This window comes from Phalacrocorax aristotelis, chromosome 1 (genome assembly GCF_949628215.1).
Source record: "Phalacrocorax aristotelis chromosome 1, bGulAri2.1, whole genome shotgun sequence".
NCBI classification, from domain to species: Eukaryota; Metazoa; Chordata; class Aves; order Suliformes; family Phalacrocoracidae; genus Phalacrocorax; species Phalacrocorax aristotelis.
In genome coordinates this window covers 138,169,570-138,191,059 of record NC_134276.1, presented here as the reverse complement: position 1 = coordinate 138,191,059, position 21,490 = coordinate 138,169,570, and the positions used below count along the sequence as shown (strand labels likewise).

Below are 21,490 nucleotides of genomic sequence, written 5' to 3'. Positions count from 1 at the left end.
CCTGCAGTGTTCACTTTTGTTCTGAGATAGCTGTGCATCTCGTCTGCTGTGAGATCCTCCTCATTCTTGCTAGCCCTGTCTAGTGACAGAAAGGAAAATATTGGTGAAGTGCAGGATGACTCCCAAGAATCCACCGTGAGATCAACCCCTGGATTATGTACTAGCTACTGATATTTTTTTCCAGTTGGATGAAGAGCCTGCCCTTGGACAAGCTGAGTCTGCCTGTGCACGACGCAGATGATGAGCGGGTGAGCGCAGCCTGCAGCACAACGTCTGATGCGTGTGCGCTGGTCCCAGGGATAGCTCCTGCTAACACCAACAAAAGCTCTGTGGGGTGGTTGTAGTGTGCCCAGACAAGCGTGCCTTTCACAATACCTAACAGATACTGTATATACCACTGTATATTGTTCCATATCATCCTACCTAGGCTCTGACAAATTAGACCACATCGCAGACCGCTGTTTCCCAGCTTCAGGCGACTTGTCGGTGTGCTCTTTTTCCTCTTAGTGTGTTAAAATCACCTAGGATGAGCTGCACATTTTCCTGAAGTCTTTTTTTTGGAGAATTTTAATTTGATCTTTGTAGTTGTTTTTCATTATGCATGCATATGTTCTTACTACAATGCTGTTTAAATAATAACATGCACAGCAGATTGTTCATGTAAGCATGTTCTAAATTTACTGGTGATTTTGGACTGTGAGACTAACTCTTGTTATGTCTGTCTCTGTTGCTCTCTGGCTGCTGGCTTTTTTTATAAGTGTAACTATTAATGGTCCCAGTGGGTTGATCTTTGCCTGATAAAAACATCTCTTAAATGGACTAAATATAAATGACGGATCATCTGTCGTTAGAGCTGCTCCTAACTCCAAGTATTTGCCCCATGTCATCTTATCATTATCTGAATAACTCAAATACAGTCATAGTGATTGTGATATATTTATTTAAAGTTTTCTTTCTCCTGCCAATAGCGAGCCTCTGAAACTGAGCAAAGCTGAGAGCTCTGGATCTGCTTAGCCCTTCGGAGTCCTGACGTGAGAGTAAATGCAATGTAAAAAAAAAATAAAAATCAGTGAATATCAGCTGCATTTCATTAATGTAGATAGCATTTTCTGTATCTCATATCATGATCTGCTGTTTCAAATATAAACAAATCTACTCTGTCCTGTAAGGAACTTCCTGTAGCCATTTCACAACAGCTAGGCTACTTGAGAAGAGGCCTTTTAAAGAACAGCATATCTGTATCTTTCACACTTAAAAAAACCCCAAAATTTTGTCAAGTGTTTATACTGGGGTCAATTACTCACTGCCACCAAAGTGATTGTCACTAATGCTGTCCTGTGCTGCCCGGTTGAGAAGTGGGCCTTCAGATCTTCCCAGCCGCTGCTGCTGGCTCTGCCCTCTTCTTCTCAGGAGTACATCAGTTTTGCTGTGTGCAGCTGATAGATTCTATATCTAGCAAACATGTAGGATCTCTCTGTGATTGATGCTGGCAATACAGAGCACTTGTGTATGAGAAAAACCCCTCTGTGTTCAACAGGACCATGCAATCCTTGCTTATTGATTGATTGTGAGCAATCATGTGGGACTCATATTGGTGTATGAGACTCAAGCTGCTTGAGGTTGTAAAGCAATCCTGTCAACCCAAGGTTACATTAAGTTAATTTCTCAGTATAGTTAATGAGTTACAAGGAGACTTGTCCTTCATCTCATGTGATTTCGTATGTGTGAGTGGAATGTCATCACTACACAATGAGAAAACTCATCATTATCCCCAAAAGCATGATAAGTCCATTTTGTCTTATAAAAAAAATTTATTAAGTCTATGTGCTTTCCTGGTAAATCTCTCTTGGTTATTATTGGAACAGGAACTGGAGCAATGCAAAAGGTAGAAAGGAAAAGAATCTATTTACAGACACTTCTTGCCTGCTGGCATTGAAAATCGTAGACATTTTCTGCAGGTACAGCAAAATCTTCCCTGTTTTGTCTCAGAATTGCAAAAGCAGACTGGCCTAAAAGCCTGACTGAGGAATTGGTTACTAATACCCCCCAGTTCTCGTGCTGACGGAACACCGCTCCTATGAGCCCCAGCCTGGATGAAAGAAGCCTTGGGGCAGTCTGCATTTCACACTGAGGGTTGTTCTGGTTGCAGGACTGAACCATTGACAAAGAGGTACGCAGTCACTTTTTCTTATTGGGAAAAGAATCAGTCTTATTAGGACAAGAGTTTAGCTGCACCGAGTCATTTACTCTGAAGTGTTTGTGTATTTCCATGTCCTTTCAGCTACTAGAGGGTGAAAGAGGGCAAAAATAAGTTTCTGAACACAGGTAAAGTGATTAACAATGTCAAAACTTGAAACGTATCAGAGTAGGTCTTCTTCACTCCTCCAGTGTAGTGACAAAATGGAAAATTTGGATACATGCTGGAAAACGGAAAACTCAGGTTACAAGGTGGGATAATTTTTCCTTTTGTTGTGCCCTAATTTTCTTTTTGAGTGATCCAGGTCTTATAAAATGTAGTTTTAATGGCATTAATCCACACAAGTCTCTCCCGCCCCTAACATGCTTGTACATGCACAGTCACGGTAAGAAAGGCCGTTCCAATATCTTGCTGCTAATGAAGGATTTTCATTAGTGCATATGTAGAACTTATAGTTCCACTGGGAAAAAAAAAATCTCTTCAAATTTTCTCAAGTTTTTCTTAAGGGAAGCTTGTCCACACTACATAGATTTATCTTAAACATGCTTTTTAAAGTCCAAACATGTACTCTAGTGTAGCAGTGTACCCAGTAAGGTGCAGAGGATGCTCACCTGCATTGTCAGAGAACAGGATCCAGCTGTTGGAAAAGGACAGTCCATGGCTTATGCATTGCAAACCACTCTGTTGGATCACTGACTTATTCGGAAGGACAGGCATGGAGAAGGTTAGATCATAGATACTTTCCACAGTAAGCTAGTTAACATTAACTATAGGAAAAAATTATTTTTGTGGAGAAGAGTCCAGGAAACCAATTAAAAGAGAGGACTCTAGGGGTTATATAGTAAAAGAATTGTATGGGAAGTTGTGTGCATAACTTCCACTGAAATTAATGTCTAGAGGGGCATCGTCGTGGATGGGTGATGAGAAACTGTCTTTAAGCACAGTCACCTTTATCTGATTGACTACTGAAACCTACGACTTACTATCTGATGACTGTATTTGTAGCCTGAGTGAAAGAACTGGGATGACCAACCATGAAAAAAAAACCCAAACCCCCAACAAAACCCAGGGGCAGTGGCGGGGGAGGGCAGGCTATACAATAATGTTTTGCCTTTCTGTACCAAGCTTTCAGTAGAGCTCAGAACATTTAGAAAACTGGGCAAGTCTGATCCCATTTTGAATAATAACTGGGATAAAGAAGTAAAACGACTTCTCCAAGGAGTCCCAGTGCTCCTATTGTTAAAATTGCGGGTGAATGCACGTGCCTCTTTTCCTGCTTTCTTCTTGAAGCCCTTAGAGAAACTGGTGGTGGTCTCAGTAGAGCAAAATATGTATACTTTTTAATGAGTTTGTTGCTCACATGACCTGACTCCTCGTGCTGATAGTTTCCATTTTATTATGAGAGGCATTGTGGTGTGATGCTTAAAAGGCAGCTTGTGCTTCCTCCACTTGTATCTATTTTGTAATTAAATAAAGACCTTCAGACTCCAGAGAAACTATTCCAGCACCTTTTCTCTGCAGTAAATTATGACCAAATAACAAAATGTTTTAAACTCTCAGAGACTGTAACTAAATACAGCCAGCATTCCCCTACTTTCTGAATTACTGCAAGAGAGCCAAATTCTCTGTGGTGGCTCAGGAGATCAAGGGCACTTACTCATAAGTGAACACGCATGCTTACTACACTGTAGGTGCATTGTATTGGGAATAGTGCTGTCCACATGTTGAGATGGTGAATGCCTAAAACTAAGCCAAATAGTTCCTGTGGCTGAAATCCCTTCCTTGAGAGCATAAAGTCATTTCATAGTATAGGCATAAACTACACTGGGGTTTTTTTTTTTATGTGTCTTGAAAGCCAAATGAATGTCTGTATTTACGAAGGACCACGAAACAAACTCTGTGAGTGGAACTCCACTGTTAGTGAGCTACCACTGCCAAGTGCACAGAGCCTAAAAAGGTCTTTTTTTGAGGTCCAGCACAGGGTAGCTGCTGTGAAGAACTGTCATCATTTGATGTCTTTTAACAGCTTTTAAGTTCTGTAGTAAACATGGTGACTACTTTAAAACCAGAGCAGTGGTGGGGCGCCAAATGTAGGTTCCCCTTGGAGGCCTTGGGCAATAACAACATTTCTGAATGTTGAAAGGCAGGACAGCTGTTCAGTGCACTTCTGAGGTAGTCCACCATCTCCTAGTATGATACCCTAGCTTCATTTCTTTGTAATTCTGACTCATCTCTGACGTCTCTACTTGAAAACTTGTAAACGGTCTTTTAGAAATTTTCAGCCAAAATAGTCATACCACCTTTAAGTGCAAAACAAGAAAAACATATTATATTATCCAAGTTAAAAGTATGCTGGAATTTCTTCTGAGAAACCCTAGCACCTTTGTGGCTCGGGGGGAAAATGGAAATTTGAAGTGCGTCCTCTGCATTAGGGATGCTATTTTATCACCTTAAAGAACACTTGGCCATGTTGTAACCCTCCGAAAAATCACACTCACTGAGAAGGCTCCTTTATCAGCAAAAGCCTTCATCATGGAACAAGGTCCAACTCCTGTGCATGACTGGACTTTGAGTCCACAGCCCTTACTGGACAGCCAAAGGAACCCCACCATCTTCCAGCACCCATGTTCCACCACCAGTGTAGACCTTGCTGTGTGAGCAGGCTCATGCTCAGAGGTTATGAGGGCAAACGCAGACTATCCCCACAGCACAGCTAAGCATAGCTGGGAGATTGGAAAAAGGCACTGGGATAGGACAATGTAAAGCAACAGTGAGGAGGAAGCCTCCCCACTCTGCTCTGGTTGGTTTTCCTGCTGGCAGGTGAGTAGAGAGCAGGAAGAAGCTGGTGAGGCTGCCGAGGGCATAGCATAACCCACCAGGAGAAAATCTGGGACTAAGAGCTTCGAGAAAGACAAGATCAGTGACTGTGAGCCAGGATGTAGAAGGTGGATTTGCTGAGCCGGGATACTGGTGAAGGAAGCTTATGTGGTGAGGTGAGGCCTGGGATTACCTGTCCAAAGAGGAGGGAAGATGTAGTCTGGCTGGGGATGGTGGGGACCAGGAGAAGCAGAACTGAACGGACTTGGGGTGTGGAGAGGGAAGGGGGAGTGAGAAGAGGGACGGTGACAGAAATGGTGGGAGTAGAAACAGTGAGCCAAGGAGAGCACAGGGCTGCTGACTTCGGATGAAAAGACAAAAGCTGGATTTTTGCTTTAGCAGAGGAAAAGGAATGAGGCACGGATGGGGAAGCAGAGGTAGGGGGAGAGAGAGGGAACTTCTCTGGTACCTCCAAACTCTTGTAATGCCTCTGTACCCATAATGCTGTCCATCTTAGGTGTCTTTATGTGTGCACATGTGCCATGTAGAACATCAAGTGAACAGCCATACATGAATGTAAAAGGTTGAAGCTCTATCACAAGGTTTTTCCTCCTCTGAAATAATCATACCTTACGTTTGTAGATCAGAAAATATCAGGGTAAGTCCTGATTACTGCGGGGTCTCTGAGACAAGTTGAATCGTTGGGGTTGAACCGCCTGAGGAACTGAAATCTCTGGAAGATTTTAGCCCCCTACAGCTACAAAGGCAAAGCTGCTGTAGCTTATCTCAGAAATAGGGGTCTTCAGGATTTATTTTTCTGCAAAACCAAGAGCTCAAAAAAACTTGCATTCAGCCTTGCAGAGTTAAATCCGGCGGTCTGCAGCAGTGACTTTCAAACCATAGTCTGTGAACCACAGGATCTGTAGACAGCTTTTATAAGACCTGTGTAAATGTCTTTAAGAAAAACAAGACTTCTGCTTAAATTTGCTACAATCACAAATTTTACTTACAGAAACTGGGAAAAAAATTGCAAGTCCTTAATGGGCAGTGTAAAGACATGGGAGAGACCGGACTCAGTTCAAAATCAGGCCTCCTCTTATGAAGTGGCCAGTTCTACGGAACTAAGATTTACTATTTGGGTATATGGTTTTGTTTTATGCTCTTTGGGCCCTCTGCCTGACAAGGATCACCCTTTCTGACGAAGATAAATTGCCTCTGCCCACCATAGCTTTAGGTTTTAGTTCCAGCTGGGATATGGTGGTAATCCTGAGATACAAAATCATCTTCTGAATATGTTGCAGTTAACTTCAATTGTATAAATCCAAGCATTAGCTGGATACTATAAATAGGCAGGATGTGCAAGGAAGCCAAGTTGAAAATGTGCAGGAACCATGCCTTTTTTTCTTTAGTGCAACCCCAAAGTTGTGCTACGGTTCATCATCTATACTATTTTTCATCTGAAAAGGAAATGATATGCATGTGCTTTGTGGCTGTAGTAATTAACTGGACATAATGAAGCGTTGAATTTCACACTTTGGAGAAGTGGATGGGGGAGGATGGGTAAGTTTTTCTCAAGTTTTCTTGCTTTTAGTGCTTTCTTGGAGGTAGTTTTCTGCAAAATTGGGTAGAGAGCAGAAATACATCTGGTTTATATTATATGATGGCTGTACTTGGCAATGGTAAAAGATGGCACTTAAAAAGAGGAAAGAAGAATAAAAAATAAAAGCTTGGCAACTACAGAATGGAGCAGCAATTACAAGAACTATCTTAAAATTCCCAGGATCTGTAATTTATTTTTCCACGCTTGCATTTTTCTGATGTTGCTGATGTTAAAGGAGTGAGACAGAGGAAATTCAGTAGGATTTTACAAAGTACAGATATCTCTGTGAAACAATTTGGTTTATTCAGGTTGCCCCCATAGCAGCTGCTGTGATTAGCATGTGGGTGGTAGTGAAAGGGATAGGAAGCCAGACTCATATGTTCACTTCAAAAAAAGTGATAGTTCATAATTTGTTTCTGTTGTTTTCTTCAGCCAGTGACCGTGAAGTAATGAAGGTGGTCTCTCCCTTAACTGCAATCATCTATGGGTATAAGACAGAAGTAAAATTAATGCTGATGTTTTTTTGGAAACAGAGCCATGTGAGGCATCTTTATGGTGGGAGTTGGGAAAAGTTATTAAAGCAATGCAAAAGTACCTAATAATGTGTCACCTACTGTGGTTTCTATTTTTTCTTTTCTTTATATATTCACTGAGGAAACGCTCTTTTCATTTTTCCCCTCACATTAACATAAGGTGGTCCCAAAGTACAAAGAGCTGAGACTCTACTTCTGTGGTAGGTATTTTCATCTTTGAGTAAAGTTGGTGGGAGCTGAGGACACTGAGCATCTGCCTATTTTTGAACAGAACTACGGGGTGTGACATGTGAGCACCTTCCAAGGGTGTAGTAAGTGATGCATCCCATGGGGCTGCTTTTCACATCCTCTCATTTGGAGGATGTAATGCTTCAGCCTTTGCAGGGCTGGTGGGGTGGAAAGGCTGGGAATCGTGTTTTCCCTGCAGCAGGGTCCGAGCTATATGACAGTACCCCCAGGTTATTCAGCAACTTAGCTGATTTGAAATAGAGCACTGGAACAAAATATGTTCTGAGTGATTTTTAAGTAAAAGCTAATGTGAAAATGTGGGAGCTTGAACCAATGTAAACACATTAAATTTAAAAGGATTTTCGAATGTAGTAAAGAAAAAAGTACTGTTCTTGCTCTTGAAATTCCTAAAGGACACATTTCTCCTTCTGAGTCATGATTTAATTAGATTATATTTTATTAGACATTCTTTACAAACTTTAAAATACTGCTATTATACATGCACAAAGGAAAATCAGTTTGAACAACTGTATGAAGCCATTCATTGAAGTCAACCACAAAACAGGAACATTTTATGTCAGTTATCAATGTACTTGATATGTATATCTAAAGTGCATTATGTTACAAAAAATATAGAAGGTCAGCAGCACCAAGATACGTTCACAAAATAAATACATCGGTCAACAAAATAAATTATGGTAAATGTGACAATAATAATTGTCTTAGCCTTAGCAAAAAAAAAAAGAAAAAAAAAAAGAAAATTCACAATAACCGAGTGTGCAGTTTCAGAGAGCAATGGGGGAAAAAAAGTTTTATTCTGAGCATTTACAATATTTACAGGTAATAAATATTTTAATACTTCCCATATGTTCACTATTACAGAATACTGCAATATGTCTTCCAAAAACCTCTTGCTGAAAATGTCAGCGCCTCCTGCAAAGAAAAAAAGGACAGAAAAAGTAGGAAAAGTAATTTTCACATCAAATACATAGACACAAAATTAATAGCTAGAGTGCTGCAGACAATAATGGGTGTGCCTTGCTAGTAAACATTTGCAATAGTAGGGCTGGTTTAAGAATGCTACAGTTTCAGACCTCTTTTCAAGACCTCTATTATATTTCCTTCAATGCAACTCAGCTAGCAGTACAAAGCAGTAAAAAGATCTGCAGTTTGTCATGACACTGAGGCCATCTATTGCACAATATTGTACACTCAGAGCAACGGGAAGGGGCTTTAGTTCTCTTTAGAGCCTTACACAAGAAGATTCCTGAGTGCTAAAGGTAGAAAAATTGTATCAACCTATAATAAATATGTCAAGTGCTAAAAGTACAAGAAAAAATACAGTTTGAGAAATGAGAAACTTGTTTTGAAGATAAGAAAAAGAAAGTCCTTATTGAACACTGTGGCAGTCATGACCCTGCTGTGTTAATCACTTGGGTACGATACCAGGCTTCTGACTAAAACTGTCCCACAGGGCTTATTTGGGCTATCTTTCCTACTGTTAGACCACCTCTTAGACAAGGGTCTGTTTATCTCAGAGGTATATGTTTCTGTGCTGTTGTGTACACGAGTACATGCAGTACTTATGCAGTAGAGGCTGCTCAGGTCTTGAAGTGAACAGATCCTTGATAGCATGTCTCTTTAAGTGCTTGAATGAATGAAAAGACTATAATCCTGAAATTTTCTCTCTGTGAGCCAAAGAGCTTGGTCCTGAAAGAAAACAAGCACCTTGTCATGTTAAGCTCTGACTCCTGTCGCATTCCGTCAAAGCTGAAACAGTCAGCTCTATAGGGTCCTAACATTTGGAAGTTTTCTAAGGGATGCTGGCACCCTGGTGCGAGTTCAGTACACCTCCCTTCCTTGTGAAGGCACGAGAACAAAAGCAGAGCCTGCTCCTATCCTGTCAGTATATTACTATGCTACAATATTATTTTAAGTTACTTCTCAGCAGTGCTGCAGAAAATGCTGAAGGGTTGGGCTTTTTCCCCTTCTGTCCCTGTGAACAGCACATTTCTCTAATGCACATTGGTTCCCTGGGAAACAGCTATAGGATGGAATGCGAAGCTGTAGGATGGAGCAGGATTCGTTCTGTTGTTGGACTGATCACCAAAGCTGCGGGTAGCGGTCCACATGGCAGACGTGTGTGGGTGTGAGATACAAAAAAAAGCAAATCCTTGAGAGTTTAAGAGGGGTTTTTTTAATGTGCTTATTGAAAGGGAGACTATATTTAACATTAAGGAGCCTACTTGTTTGAAAGGTTTCTTAGGAAATTAGGTAATAAGAGTTTAATTGAATTGGAATGAGAATCTAGCTGGAGTGTCCATGAGAAAGAATCTGTTTAGTGCCTGGAATGGAAATGTTAGCATGAAGCTCCTTAATAATTAACTAGTAATATTAGGGTGTATTCAGGCTATATTACAATATGTATAATAATGGCACACAACTCATACAGCATGACTGTATATGTGTGTCTGCACTACACATGCTTATTTTTAAGAGGGTGACATTTTCAGTTTGGCTTGGATTTTAGGTTTTGTTTTAGAGTGGAGTAAGCTACGTCTTGATGATGGGCTCTTTACTAATGACTACTTGCAAGCTGCTTTCTGTGATTTAGTCCCAGATTTTGCAAGATCGGCTTCTTTTATGAGATATTTCCTGTAGTAAGTCAAAAGATCTAGCGAGCACATTATTTTTGGTCTTTTTTTCTGACCTAAACCAAAAATTTGGGGATTGAGATTGGGCAGAGGGAATTGGCACAAGGATTTTAGTTCAGTGTGTTGAGCAGAAAAGAAGCATAGGGAGACAGTGAAAAGCATGCTTAAAGTTTGTCTTTACACTTCCTTGACATTTGCCCTGCTGTATTATGCATATCCACTTCTTCACTGTAAAATAATGATGCTGCTTCTAAGCTGCACTTGCCTTAGGGGTGCTACAAAAGCAGCTTCTATTGGTGTAGCATATGGAAATCCTGTCTGCACACACCTTCCTTGTACCCCACCAGCAGATAGAGTAGAAGTTCCCGATTCAGCCTGGTACAGCTGAGGAATGAATCTCGCTCAGATGTTGTCATCGCTCCATCTAATGAGTGCTGGCCCACCTTGTGCCAACAACCACATAGACAACTGCATTGAACCTGACTCCCCCTATCTAAACTACATGTTAGGGAGATGGGACTTGTTTTCATTTAAAGTTTAGAAATTATATCTTTTGCCAGCTGATTGGGATAACTACAAGCTCAATATACTAGCAGTTTCTTAAGAGCCAAACCAGCATATAATGCCCTGTGCTTGTGAAGGTGGAATTTTGTTTTCCTGTTTTATGGCTTTCCTTTGTTTAATCATCTTCAATTAATTATCTAAAATATAGGTCCTCTTTAGGAATCTGTTTCTTGCCCTGGAGAAATACTGTATCTTGGACAGAAATACCAGGAAGGTAAAGCTGGATTGCCTTCAGTAGTCTGGACTCCACAGTAAAGCTGACTGTCTTCAGGCATCCAACCATACTTGAAAGAGAAAGGCTGAATTCAGCAGGAAGGCTGAGCTCAAAGGCTGAACTCAGGAAAATCAACAGTGTTATACCTGTCATTCTTTTACATATCCCATTGGATATACAACCAAAGTCAGAGTTGTAAGAACAAGAAATAACACTCAGAATGCCCTAGAATGTTTTTTTTTCCCCCACATTCAAGATTCCTATGTGCCAAAGACAGGTGCTATTTATTGTCCACCACAATTCCTTAACACCTGTTGAAACATCAGGCAACTCCTGACCGAGTCCCAGGGCGTGCCTTTCCTAAGGCGCTGAGACAAACCAGCCGCTCGTACTTTGCTACTAACTGCTACAGCCACGCCAACTGGTTTACAGTCAGGGATACCGAATGCCTAGCCCCAAATGTCGGTAATTCATGTAGATGCCAGCAGAAGTTGAGGTGATGGAGCACATTGAAAACTGTGGCCTGTAAAACTTAACCCAAGACTGGATTTTAGTAAATCCCACAGCTGGCGTCTCTTTCTAAGGGATTTACTGTGAGCAAGTGGCACTTCTCTTATGTCTCTATTCTGCCAAAGCGAAGGGGAGGAGGAGAGAAAATGGTGGGGGGTTTGCTGTTGAAAATGCAAATATCTGAGGAGAACTGAGGAGTGGACTCCTTGGTTTTGTCTGCAAGTGTGCAGATTTCAACTCAAGCTGAGATGACTGCAAGCGGATGAGTCGCTTGGGCACCTAGACTGAAGTCTCCAGCTCACCACCGCCTGAAAATTCTTCATTGTCATACATGAGAGGAGAATGTGTCGCCCCAAAAACAATGCTCAATGTTTTTCAGCCACAAGGTAATTGTTTCACAAGCTGGCAGAAAGATGGAGCTGAATTTAAAAGTCCTAATGGCAGGGAAAATTTTATGGTGAGAAGCTAGGCTGCGTTGTTTGCAGATATTACTAAGAGAGAAATATTCCATGTTCTCCCCCAAGGTTAAATAGTAAAATGAAAAACTGTAAAGTAAGGGTAGGAAAGTTGCCAAAAAGGGAAGGTGTTGAGAGGGAGGAAAGAAAACTTCGCTGTTTTATAGATGCAGAGCCTTAAATAAAACTCAAAGCTTTCAATCTGCTGAGGCCCAAGTGTGGGACCAAGATCTGACATGGGAGACACTACGGTTAAAACAGGAAAGGAAACTTCAACGGCTATGATGTGCTTTCCTTGTGCAGAAATAACTTTACCTACTACTCAGCTTCAGGAAGCTCATTTTGGCAGTAAGTGGTTTACTTGAATTGTTTGTCTTAGGAAAGAAAGACTTTTTCACCAGTGCAAAGTGGAAAGGGTACTTACTTACCCCTGGAAAGCACCTTGAGACTGTGCACTGCTTGAAAAGCCACTGCCCAGTTACGAGCATAAAGGTGTGCTCTTACTCCAGGTTTGAGCAAGGCCTTGGCCTCTCACACCAAAAGTTAACAATTTCAGTAAATATATGGTATGGCCCCCAAAAGGATATAGCAGAATTACCTTAAAGTGTGATTATGTGTAGTAACAGAGTTGTCCAAGAGTGGGCTTTCGGTCACACCATTTCCATACATGTCAGAATTCAGCCAAGCCGAGCGGGCTCGCCTCTTTTTCTTCTCTTGTTCCTTACGTTTTCCAGGCTTTGCTTTCTTTTTTTTCCCTGATACCTTCAGGGGCTGCTCCTTGTAGGTCTGTGATTTGTTTGTCTCCTGAGTTAGGTATCTGCCCTCATCTTCACTACCAAACCGGACAGGGTAGTTCTTCGTGTTGGTAGCAGGCTTAGGGTTAGGTGAAACCTCCGAAGTCGCACGGATTTCTGCAGTGTTGACACCTTCGATTAAATTTTGAAGGAATATTCTTCTTCGTAAGTCTTGGATTGACTTGCCCTTGTCATGCAATAGCTGGTGCTCTGATACAGCCCGTTTGCTAAAGAAAGAGAGGAGAGAAGAGGGGAAGAAAACATTCAGGATTTGGTTATTGCCCAGTACTTGGCAGAGATCCTCTCTCCTCTGGCAGTGGTGGCCACAGCGACTGTGTACCAGCTCTCAGGCTTGGAGACATCCAGTTAAGTCAGACCGCTGGAGCAAGTCCTGCTTCTCAGAGTACCTGCTCCCTACAGAGAAGGGAAAGACCTAAGCGGGTAATAATTCTCAGCTGACTGATCACATACCACTGGACCTGGAGTTGGATTAGTCACTGCTCCGTTCTAGGAAAGCACTACAACTCTTAATTTATCACACTTCAGGCAGTAAAAGCAGGAAGGCAGCTGTCAGAGATAGGAAAACTAAAGGGTCAGATAATGGAGCGCTGCAGTCAAGCAAGAGAGGGAATAACAAGTACTTGTACTGGAGCCGGAAACAGTGTTTATACAATATCATTCTAACAATTTTCTTCTGCTCAGTCATGTACTTCAAAAACAAAAATAAATACATAAAAGTACATTTCATTTCTAAATTTAAATAAGTGCAATTGCAGGACCGTAGTGGAAAAATGCTAGAATTTGGGTGCCTAAAATGTAGGCATTTCAGTCTATAATGAGCTATCCAGAGAGGCAGCAGCCTGAGCATCAGCAGAGATGAGCCTCAGCCACTCCTGTTGACTTTACTGCTTGGCCACAATTTTAGATGCCTTTCTAGTATGCCTTTAAGCGTGAACTTTTGGGGCCAAATTTCTTGTCTGCTGTGCTCTTTGAGTTTTATGCTAGCCTTCTTCACTAGACCTTCTTCAAGGGCATCCTGATTTGTTTGAGAGGGTCTCCGGTACTTTTCCAGAGTTCATGACCTTTTGGTTCACTAACCTCTGTCTTGTTTTCAAGGAACTGGGACATGGTTAGCTATCTGTCTTTTAGAGATGTACTGGCAAAGAAGGTATGAAACATCCGAGGAAAGAAGATACAAGTGGCACCTGGATAATAAATAACCGTGAGAAAATACATGCTTTTTTCCTTGGTGTGGGATAGACGCACAGCTGCACTGTGAACCACAGAAAGAGCGCAAGCTGGGATTTTAGCTATGTTCCCATGAATGCTATAATACAGTTTATCCTTCCAATTGCCCTACTTCAGTGAGCTGAGATTGGCTATGTATCCTCTCATCTTGCATCAGGGTACTGCATGTGACTGGATTCTTAGTGTCCAAAGAAAATGAATTCACTGCCTTGCCTGTCGTATAATCATTTGGTCAGCTAGCTGGATAAGAAGTTGTTTCTGCATGTGGGTGAAATGGAAGAAGATACATAACCATGAGTGAATATTCCTTCCTTCTGACCCATCCCTAATTATCCTGCTACTGTACCAGGTTTCAAAATGTGGTGGCCAAAGATAGTATGCTAAATGATTGGGAGTGTTTGGTAATTTATCTTTCTCAGTCTCTTCAGCCAGATTCTTTAGATTTGTGATTTGGTCAACAGTAGAGCTATTTGAAACTGGCAGCTTCAAGTAACACTGTTTTAAGAGCATCTCCTTCATTTTTGTCTCTGTAGAGATGCATTTTTTGAGTACTGGGTTCAAGCGATGAGTTCACGTGCTATTACATCTCTGTTACTCAGTGTAAAATTCAAACAGCAGCTTTCCCCCACTCTGCAATGAGACTGAAAGATGACTGTTGTTTTTGCAAGAAGTGATACAGTAGGGATACTTGCTCAAAATCAGGCCTAGGTATACTCAGGTCTGTAAGTGCACATTTGACCAAACACCATCTATGTTTTAAGTGTCCCAAAATCAGTTTTGAATGACTTCAGGCTTTAGGAGAAGTATTTTATACCAATGCCCCTAAACAAAACTGCAATATGATAATGCGGAGCTGAACCCATATTGTTTCATTCTCTTCAGTGCAGCTGTGAGTATTAATGCAAGCTCAAGATCTCCCCCAGGAGAATTTTTTTGACCAGTGCACTCCCTAAAGCTCTCCAATAGCCATCTCTAACAACCTTCTCATTAAGGGTCAGTCTGATTTGCAAGTATGCTAATAAAACTAGCACCTTGGACTCCTCCGAGTGGCATGCTTCTGTGCTGCTAGTCAAGCTGTCCATTGTGGCTCACGTTACATTCCTAGCTTCAGTAACCTATTTTCCCAGGATATTCACATGGGAAATGCAGTTCTCCTTTCACTCTTCTAGTTTATAAAAAGCATACAAAATCTCAGTGCTTTACTGAGTCTAGAACAGTATGTCTCGTGATGAGCAAAGCTTTCCTACTGTCTCTTGTAAACTACCAAGGATAATTCCTTTTATCACAGACAGCCTAAAGCTGCCTTAATCCTGTAATGTGTATTTGGTCAATTTACCCACTGTGACAAAATCTTGAATCTCTAAAGTCTGTTATTAAAGTCTGCTTGATTGAAAAGCTATTCCACTTTACAGAGCCGAAACCTAAAGATTTGGTTCCAGTACACACAAGGCAGTCAAAGAGCATTACAAGATCTACATCTTGCGTGAGTATGCATTTCCAAAATAATGCAGGGATTGACGTGTGAGGGGTTAGTGTGCCAAAGAGGGTGGGTTTCTGTTTAAATGTCTGTATGATATTTAGCATCAAGTCTGGCCCCAAATAACATTCTGCTATTCCAGATGATTGTATAACATTATGTAGTGTTACATTTCACATGACTTTTATTACTCAGCCAGACTTCAGGATTACATTTTGCCTACCAATTTCCTTTGTATGCTCTAGATCAAAAATCTTCTTAAAACAAAGAAGATGTGGTAGATACCTATCTCTTTGACCTTCTGCCTCCTTCTGCCTCAGTGATTCAAACAACTCCTGTGTTTGTAAATCAGGAAAAAATACTTGCCCACGAAGGCTGATGTAAGATATGCTTCGTAATGGAGATATCAGCAATATCTCACACTCCCCCCCCCCAGAGTAGGAAGGCAATGGAAGCTGGGATGATTGCATTCATACATTGGGTACAGTATGTAAAAACATATTAGGCTGTTAGGGTTAAGATGACCCGCTAGAGGTCCCTTCCATCCTTCTATAAAATGCATCTCTCATTCAAGGAAAAAGAGTCTGACCCCAAACCAAGTGCAATAAATGCAAGCTTACATGTGGTAGGCGCTTTTGAGAGAAGGGTGTTGATGGTTTGTATTTGACTGGAGTGTCCAAAGTGATTACTGTATCCAAGTACACTATGCACATATGAGACTTAATGTCTCATGGGGAAAACAGTAGAAATCCATGACTTGTGACTATTCTGACTTCTGGATAAGCTGTTCTTTTCAGGCACGTTCTTCTTTTTTTTTTTCCACTGGTTATCTAGCATCACTGAGAGGCAACATTTTTCGAGCGTCAACTTTCTGTCTCAGAGCTGCTCTTATTTAACTGTTATTATCCTTGACTATTTACACTGGGTCTGATCATAAGTTCAGCAAAATAACTGGAAAGGATTCAGTCAGCTCTCTGCCTGGATTTTGCAAGACTGAGTGCCCTTGCCCCTGGCTCCAAAGGGAGTGAAAGCTGCTGAACCTATCTCAGTGTTAGGAAAAATATTTTGAACAGATCCGGGGGCATGATGTTGCAGTGTCTGGGTATGCTGATAAAAATATCTAATTTCACTTTGAGGCATTACTGGGTTTCTCAGAAGTTCTTTAGTAGCTAAAGCTAGAAATTATAATAGATAATATGCCTGGCAATCTTTTCTTGGGTCAATTTGCTATTGCTTTCCACAGGAGATTTGCCTCAGTAAAGTCTGTAGAACCAGGCCTCTGTCATTTTGATTATTTTTGCATGGCTATAATAATGTGCTTCAGTATTTTCATCCACTACTGCTTTAAGCCTTTCACTGAAAAGAAATATCTCTAGGCTTAAGTGAGTTATTAACCATTAACTCTAGGAATGGTTTGTGGTGATATTAAAACAGGACACATGTTTGAGTGTGGTGTCTGTGTTTGTGCTGTACCCACAAACAAAACTACGTGAATGCCACTAACTGACAGCTAACTGGTTTCTTGTGTGTGTTTTACATGCCATAGCAAAGAGGGAGCTGAGAAATGCATTTTGACTGTTTAGCTTTCACTTTTTTCCCCGTCAGGATGGAAAAGGGATCTTGGGAAGACCTCTAACCCTGACCCTTAGAAACAAGTGTTAGAACAACTCTAGCTTCAAAAAGAGAAAGAGTATTTCTTAGCAAATCTAACTTTTTAAAAAACAAATCTGGCTTAGATCCAGGTCGGAGTTTCTTAGCCAAGGAAATACAGCATTTGACTGTACTTAAAATATTTTCTTTTTTAAATTTATTTCTGAAACTGAAGTTTGGTTTCTCTCTATCCCAACAGAATAAAAAGGTCTTGAAAGAAATAACTCAACAATTTTTTGTTCAACAAAAAGCTCAACAAGTTTGCAGGAGTACAAAACTGCTAAGCATTAATGGGCTGGGAAGAATACACTGTAACATTATCAGCAATAACATGTTCTACACAATTTGCTGTAGGAGATTTTTAATAGCTGTCTGCCTGATGCCAAAGTTTAGGTGTGTCTGATGTCACTTCACCTGGGGGAATTTTTCTGTTGCTTAAATGGCAGAGGAAGCGCTATGTGGAGATCTTGTCCTTACGTATGTAATAAAACAGTTACAAGGAAAACCCATCTGAAATTTTTTGCTGTGTCGTGTTTCCCTACAAGTTGTGATTGGATTTTCCAAACCTCTTCCTCCAAACTGACTTCCTTTTGAACTTAGATACAGCCCCTCCACAGTATGACTGAAGTGTTTCTTCCTTAGAAAATCTGATGCAAGTCCAGTGAAAGCCAATGAGTTAGATGTGTGCGACAGCTGCCTCTACATCAGCCCAGTGGTTTCTCTTCTGCACTTTGCGTAGGGGATATTAGTATAAACCACGCTGATTACTTTGGAAGGAGCAAAAAGGTCATTTCCTGAACAGACTCTCTTAAGTTACATTATCATTTATCAAAGAATATGCTTCTGCCTCCAAGTCAGATACTGGAATCCCTTTGGAATTTTTTTTTTTTTTTGCTGAAGTGGCAGAAATCCAAATAAATTGTTCAGTACTTCAGATTCAGGATGGCCCTCGCTACTGCCTGTTTCCCCTACCCTTATCAATATTGGCTCCTTGCCAGTGCCGGTGGTACTTCGTGTAACATAACAGCAGTTTAATAAAACGGGACCCTCCCAGGAGGCAGAAAGATTCAAGGGCAGTAGCGCAGGCTGGGCAAGCGCAGCTGCATTGCTGCTCCCCTCGGAAGAAGAGACCTTCAGCTTTAACATCTCCTTCCCAAAGGCTTTATAAGTTCAGACAGCTGGAAAGGGCCCTTTGCCTGCCCCAGACGCCTCTGCCTATCGCTTAGACACCGCTGGTGAGCACCTGGTGCAGGTAACCCGGAGCCTCTCCGCTGCAGAGCCGTGCTGGGAGCGCTGCTGGAGGCGGCGACCCCCGCCCCGGGCTGCTCCCGCCGCCGGCACCGCCGGGGGGACCCCGCCACCCCCCTCCCCACCCGCACCGGGACCGAAGCGAGGGGGGGAAAAAAAAAAAAAAGAAAAAAAAAAAAAAAGAGAAACTCACAGTCTGCGGCTGATCCCCTCTACTGATCTCCCGTAAGAGGGCACGGAATAACTCAGCAGAAACACTGCGAAACTCCACTGCTGGAAGAGTTTAGTGAACATTGTATCCTCCGGGTCTTAAAACCTGCAAGGAAAGGGAGATCAGTCCCGAGGGACACATGCGCCAGCGCCGTCCTCAAGCAGTCCCTGCTTTCGGCTCTACCAGCTCCGAGGTTGCGAAGGAAAAACAAACTTTCTGAGCTCTCGGCAGCGGCTCACTTCTTCCAAACTTTGCTCCGTCTCTCTCCCTTCCTTGCTGTCTGCTTCTCCCTCCCTCCCTCCTGCCCTCCCTCCCTCCCTCCCTCCCTGTCTCTCGCTGCCCGGAGGCGAGATCTCTCTCAATATTAGTTAAAAAAAAAAAAAATCATCTAGCTCGTATTTGAGCCATTTGTCTCCCTGAGCCCTGCACAAATCGAGTCCGCTAAGCTGCTGTCCCAGGGCTTTACGTTACAGAAGCCCTCTTTGCAGATAAGGAAAAAATCCCAAAAGCCAGCTCAGCTGCCCTCTTCTCTGTAAAGACACCCACCCCCCTACCCCTCAACACACACACACAGAAGCAGAGATTCAGGAGGGGGAGGAGGGGTGAATGCATCTCTACATCTGCCTTGAAATATACCTCTGAAAAAAAAAAGTCAGGTTCACGTCCTTTGCTTCCTGAAAGTTGGGTCCACAACTGTGGCAAGGAAAGGCAACTCAAGCAAATAGCGCTGCCTAGCTGGGGAGCCCGAGAGGTCTAAGAGGAGCGGTAGCCCGGGTAGCTCAGGGGCTGGGAAGCATGTTTGGCTCCGCAGGTTGGATTGGGCTGGAGCCTGCGATGTTCACACGCTCCGAAGCAGCCTCTGGGAGACCTGCGGGAGGACGGAGGGTTTTGCAAAGAGATGGCGCCCTAGGAACATGTGCGGAGAGAGCGAGAGCCCGGGCGGGATACCCACAGCCAAAAAGGAGGCTAGAAATCAGCGCTTCCCGGACCGGAATCAAAAAGGAGCGAAGAAAGGGAAACACCCGACGGCACATGCACTCGGCGGACCCTGAGGACTCCGGCCAAGCCCTTCGCATCTTCTGCAGCAGGGCCCCTGTCTCTCCCCCTCCCCCCTCTGCCCCCATCTCTCCCTTTTGTCTTTACCCCTAGGTCAGCGCCTCCCCTGCTGTGGCACAGTGGAAAGGGCGATCCCCCCCATCAGTGGGGGCACTTCTTAGACAGAGCCCAAAAGCCAGCTTGGGATCGTTACCGCCTCTCCTTTCACACACCTACCGTTGTTCGTCGCAGTTCCCCTATTAGCTGGAGGGTTGATTCCTAATGATGTTAATTGCACGCTAGTAAAGGGGGGCGGGGGGCAAGGGGGAGGGCTGGGGGAAGGACCTGCCGTCGATGAACACAGGCGTTCCTCGCCAAAAAAGTAAATTAGTGGAAAGTTTTCTCCTCCTCTCCCTCTTTCGCCTTCCACTTCGCCCTCCGTCAATCTGGCCAGGGCGTTGCGAATATCTGTGTCAGGTTGCGCTGCCGTGCGAGGCGGGCAGCGGCGCGGGGCTGCGGCACGGCGGCACCGGCAGCACCGGCGCCCGGAGCGGGGGGAGCGCGGGCAACCCCCTGCGCCCCGCCGGGGACCCACCGACCGCCGTCCCGCGCCCCGCCGGCAGCTCCGCACTCCCCCCTCCCCCCCCCCCCCCCCCCCCCCCCCACCCCCGCCGGAGGGACCCAATTTTTCCACCCCAGGAAAACACTCGTGTAAACCCCGAAGGTAACACAACGCGCCCCTCCGCACAGCCTGCCCGGGCGAGGAACGGCCCCCGGCCGTCACGAAGTCAGGTACAGGGCGAGAGCCGGGGGGGTTGGTGCGCCCCTTGCCCCCAGCCCCCGGCGGCTCTTCGAGAGGGAAACGCTCTGCAAGCCGGACTCCCGTCCGACGGCGGAGGCCGGGCTTTCCCGCGGGCCGTGGCCCTGCCCAGGCGGGCGGACTGAACACCTGAGGACGCCGGCTCCGTCCCGGCAGCATCCCGGGACCCCTCAGCTCCTCCGCGAACGCGCAGCCTCCGCGGGGCTCCGGTACGCGCCCCGCTGAAACCCTCCGCCCCCGCGGTGCGAGCCGCCGTCGGGCAGCGCCGCTGCCCCCGGGTACGGAGAGGTCGCCGGTTTCTGACGCCGACAGCCTGATTTACAGCAAATCCTTTCCCAACAGCCTCACAAGCCGCAACAAAACACCGAGGTGTGCCGGCCGGTTGCTCCTTGTCATCCTCTCCCCGTGTTACGGAAGGCTTTCTGGAGAAAGTTTAGGCGCAAAGCGAACCATTTTTCTACCTGCGGGTTATTTTGCGTTTAACGACACTTGCTGCCATGATTTAAAAGCCCAGATCCTTAGCCAAATTTCATACCACATAGGCAAATAAAACCGAAAGCGTAAGAGCTGAAATAGAAATCACGCTGAAAACATTAAATCGTTTGTGCTGTAAATAAATTCCCTGAGCACCTGGTAGGCTATATATTAAAATGTACAGCTAATAGGCTTCTTTGATTTACACTGCCCTTTCGACTAATTAAAAATAATTGTGACATCCCCTGAAAATAGCCGCCCCCCTCATTCATAGGTCTGTTGCTGATGTTAAAGGTATAACGTCCATCAAATATTTTTAGAATTTCCTCTCCCCCAGAAATTAAAAAAAAACAACAACCAACCCAAACAACCCAACCCTTACAGACTCAGGAAAAATAAATAGCCTTTATAAACTTGGAATACTGAAGTTTCTTCACAATTTATTACTTCACCTTTTCCTTGAGTTACAGCCCTCTGTGCCTCTCAGAAATCACCCTGGCCAACAGTGGTTGATCTTCTCAGCAATCGCTTCCAAACCTATGTTCTATCCTTAAGAAAAAGACAAAAAAAAAAAAAGTGAAATAAATCAAAAAAGTAATACTTTTCAAAAGAAATCCAGCCCTACAGAGTTTTTATTCTGCCTGCAACAGGTTGGTGCTAAATAAAGGGTGTTAAAAGCAGGTGCTTTTCTCCCTTGCTGCTCTTTTTATTATGAGGAACACAAGCTTCTCCTAATATATATAGTGAGGGAGACCCTTCTC

The 21,490-nt window shown here is 43.5% G+C and overlaps 1 protein-coding gene across 3 annotated transcripts; it reads right to left on the bottom strand.

Moving 5' to 3' along the window:
* Positions 1–7,814: 7,814 nt before the first annotated feature.
* On the bottom strand, positions 7,815–21,278 carry PTHLH (parathyroid hormone like hormone). Of its 3 annotated transcripts, none has more exons than XM_075111835.1 (4): positions 21,182–21,278; positions 18,383–18,505; positions 12,371–12,793; positions 7,815–8,308 (listed from the first exon to the last, which is right to left on the bottom strand). In XM_075111835.1, exons 2-4 carry the CDS (start codon positions 18,481–18,483, stop codon positions 8,299–8,301), a joined length of 534 nt encoding a protein of 177 aa, XP_074967936.1. In that variant the 5' UTR covers positions 18,484–18,505; positions 21,182–21,278; the 3' UTR covers positions 7,815–8,298. The 3 variants fall into 3 exon arrangements, with proteins under 3 accessions (XP_074967936.1, XP_074967945.1, XP_074967928.1); XM_075111844.1 differs by lacking the exon at positions 21,182–21,278 and adding an exon at positions 19,673–19,759; XM_075111827.1 differs by lacking the exon at positions 21,182–21,278 and having other exon boundaries at positions 18,383–18,682.
* Positions 21,279–21,490: the final 212 nt, after the last annotated feature.

Coding starts and splice junctions, on each gene's coding strand:
- PTHLH (XM_075111835.1), bottom strand. CDS start 18,483: ATGTTCACTAAACTCTTCCAGCAGTGGAGTTTCGCAGTGTTTCTGCTG. Junction 12,794..18,382: donor GAGGGGATCAGCCGCAGACT/GTGAGTTTCTCT, acceptor CTCTTTCTTTAG/CAAACGGGCTGTATCAGAGC.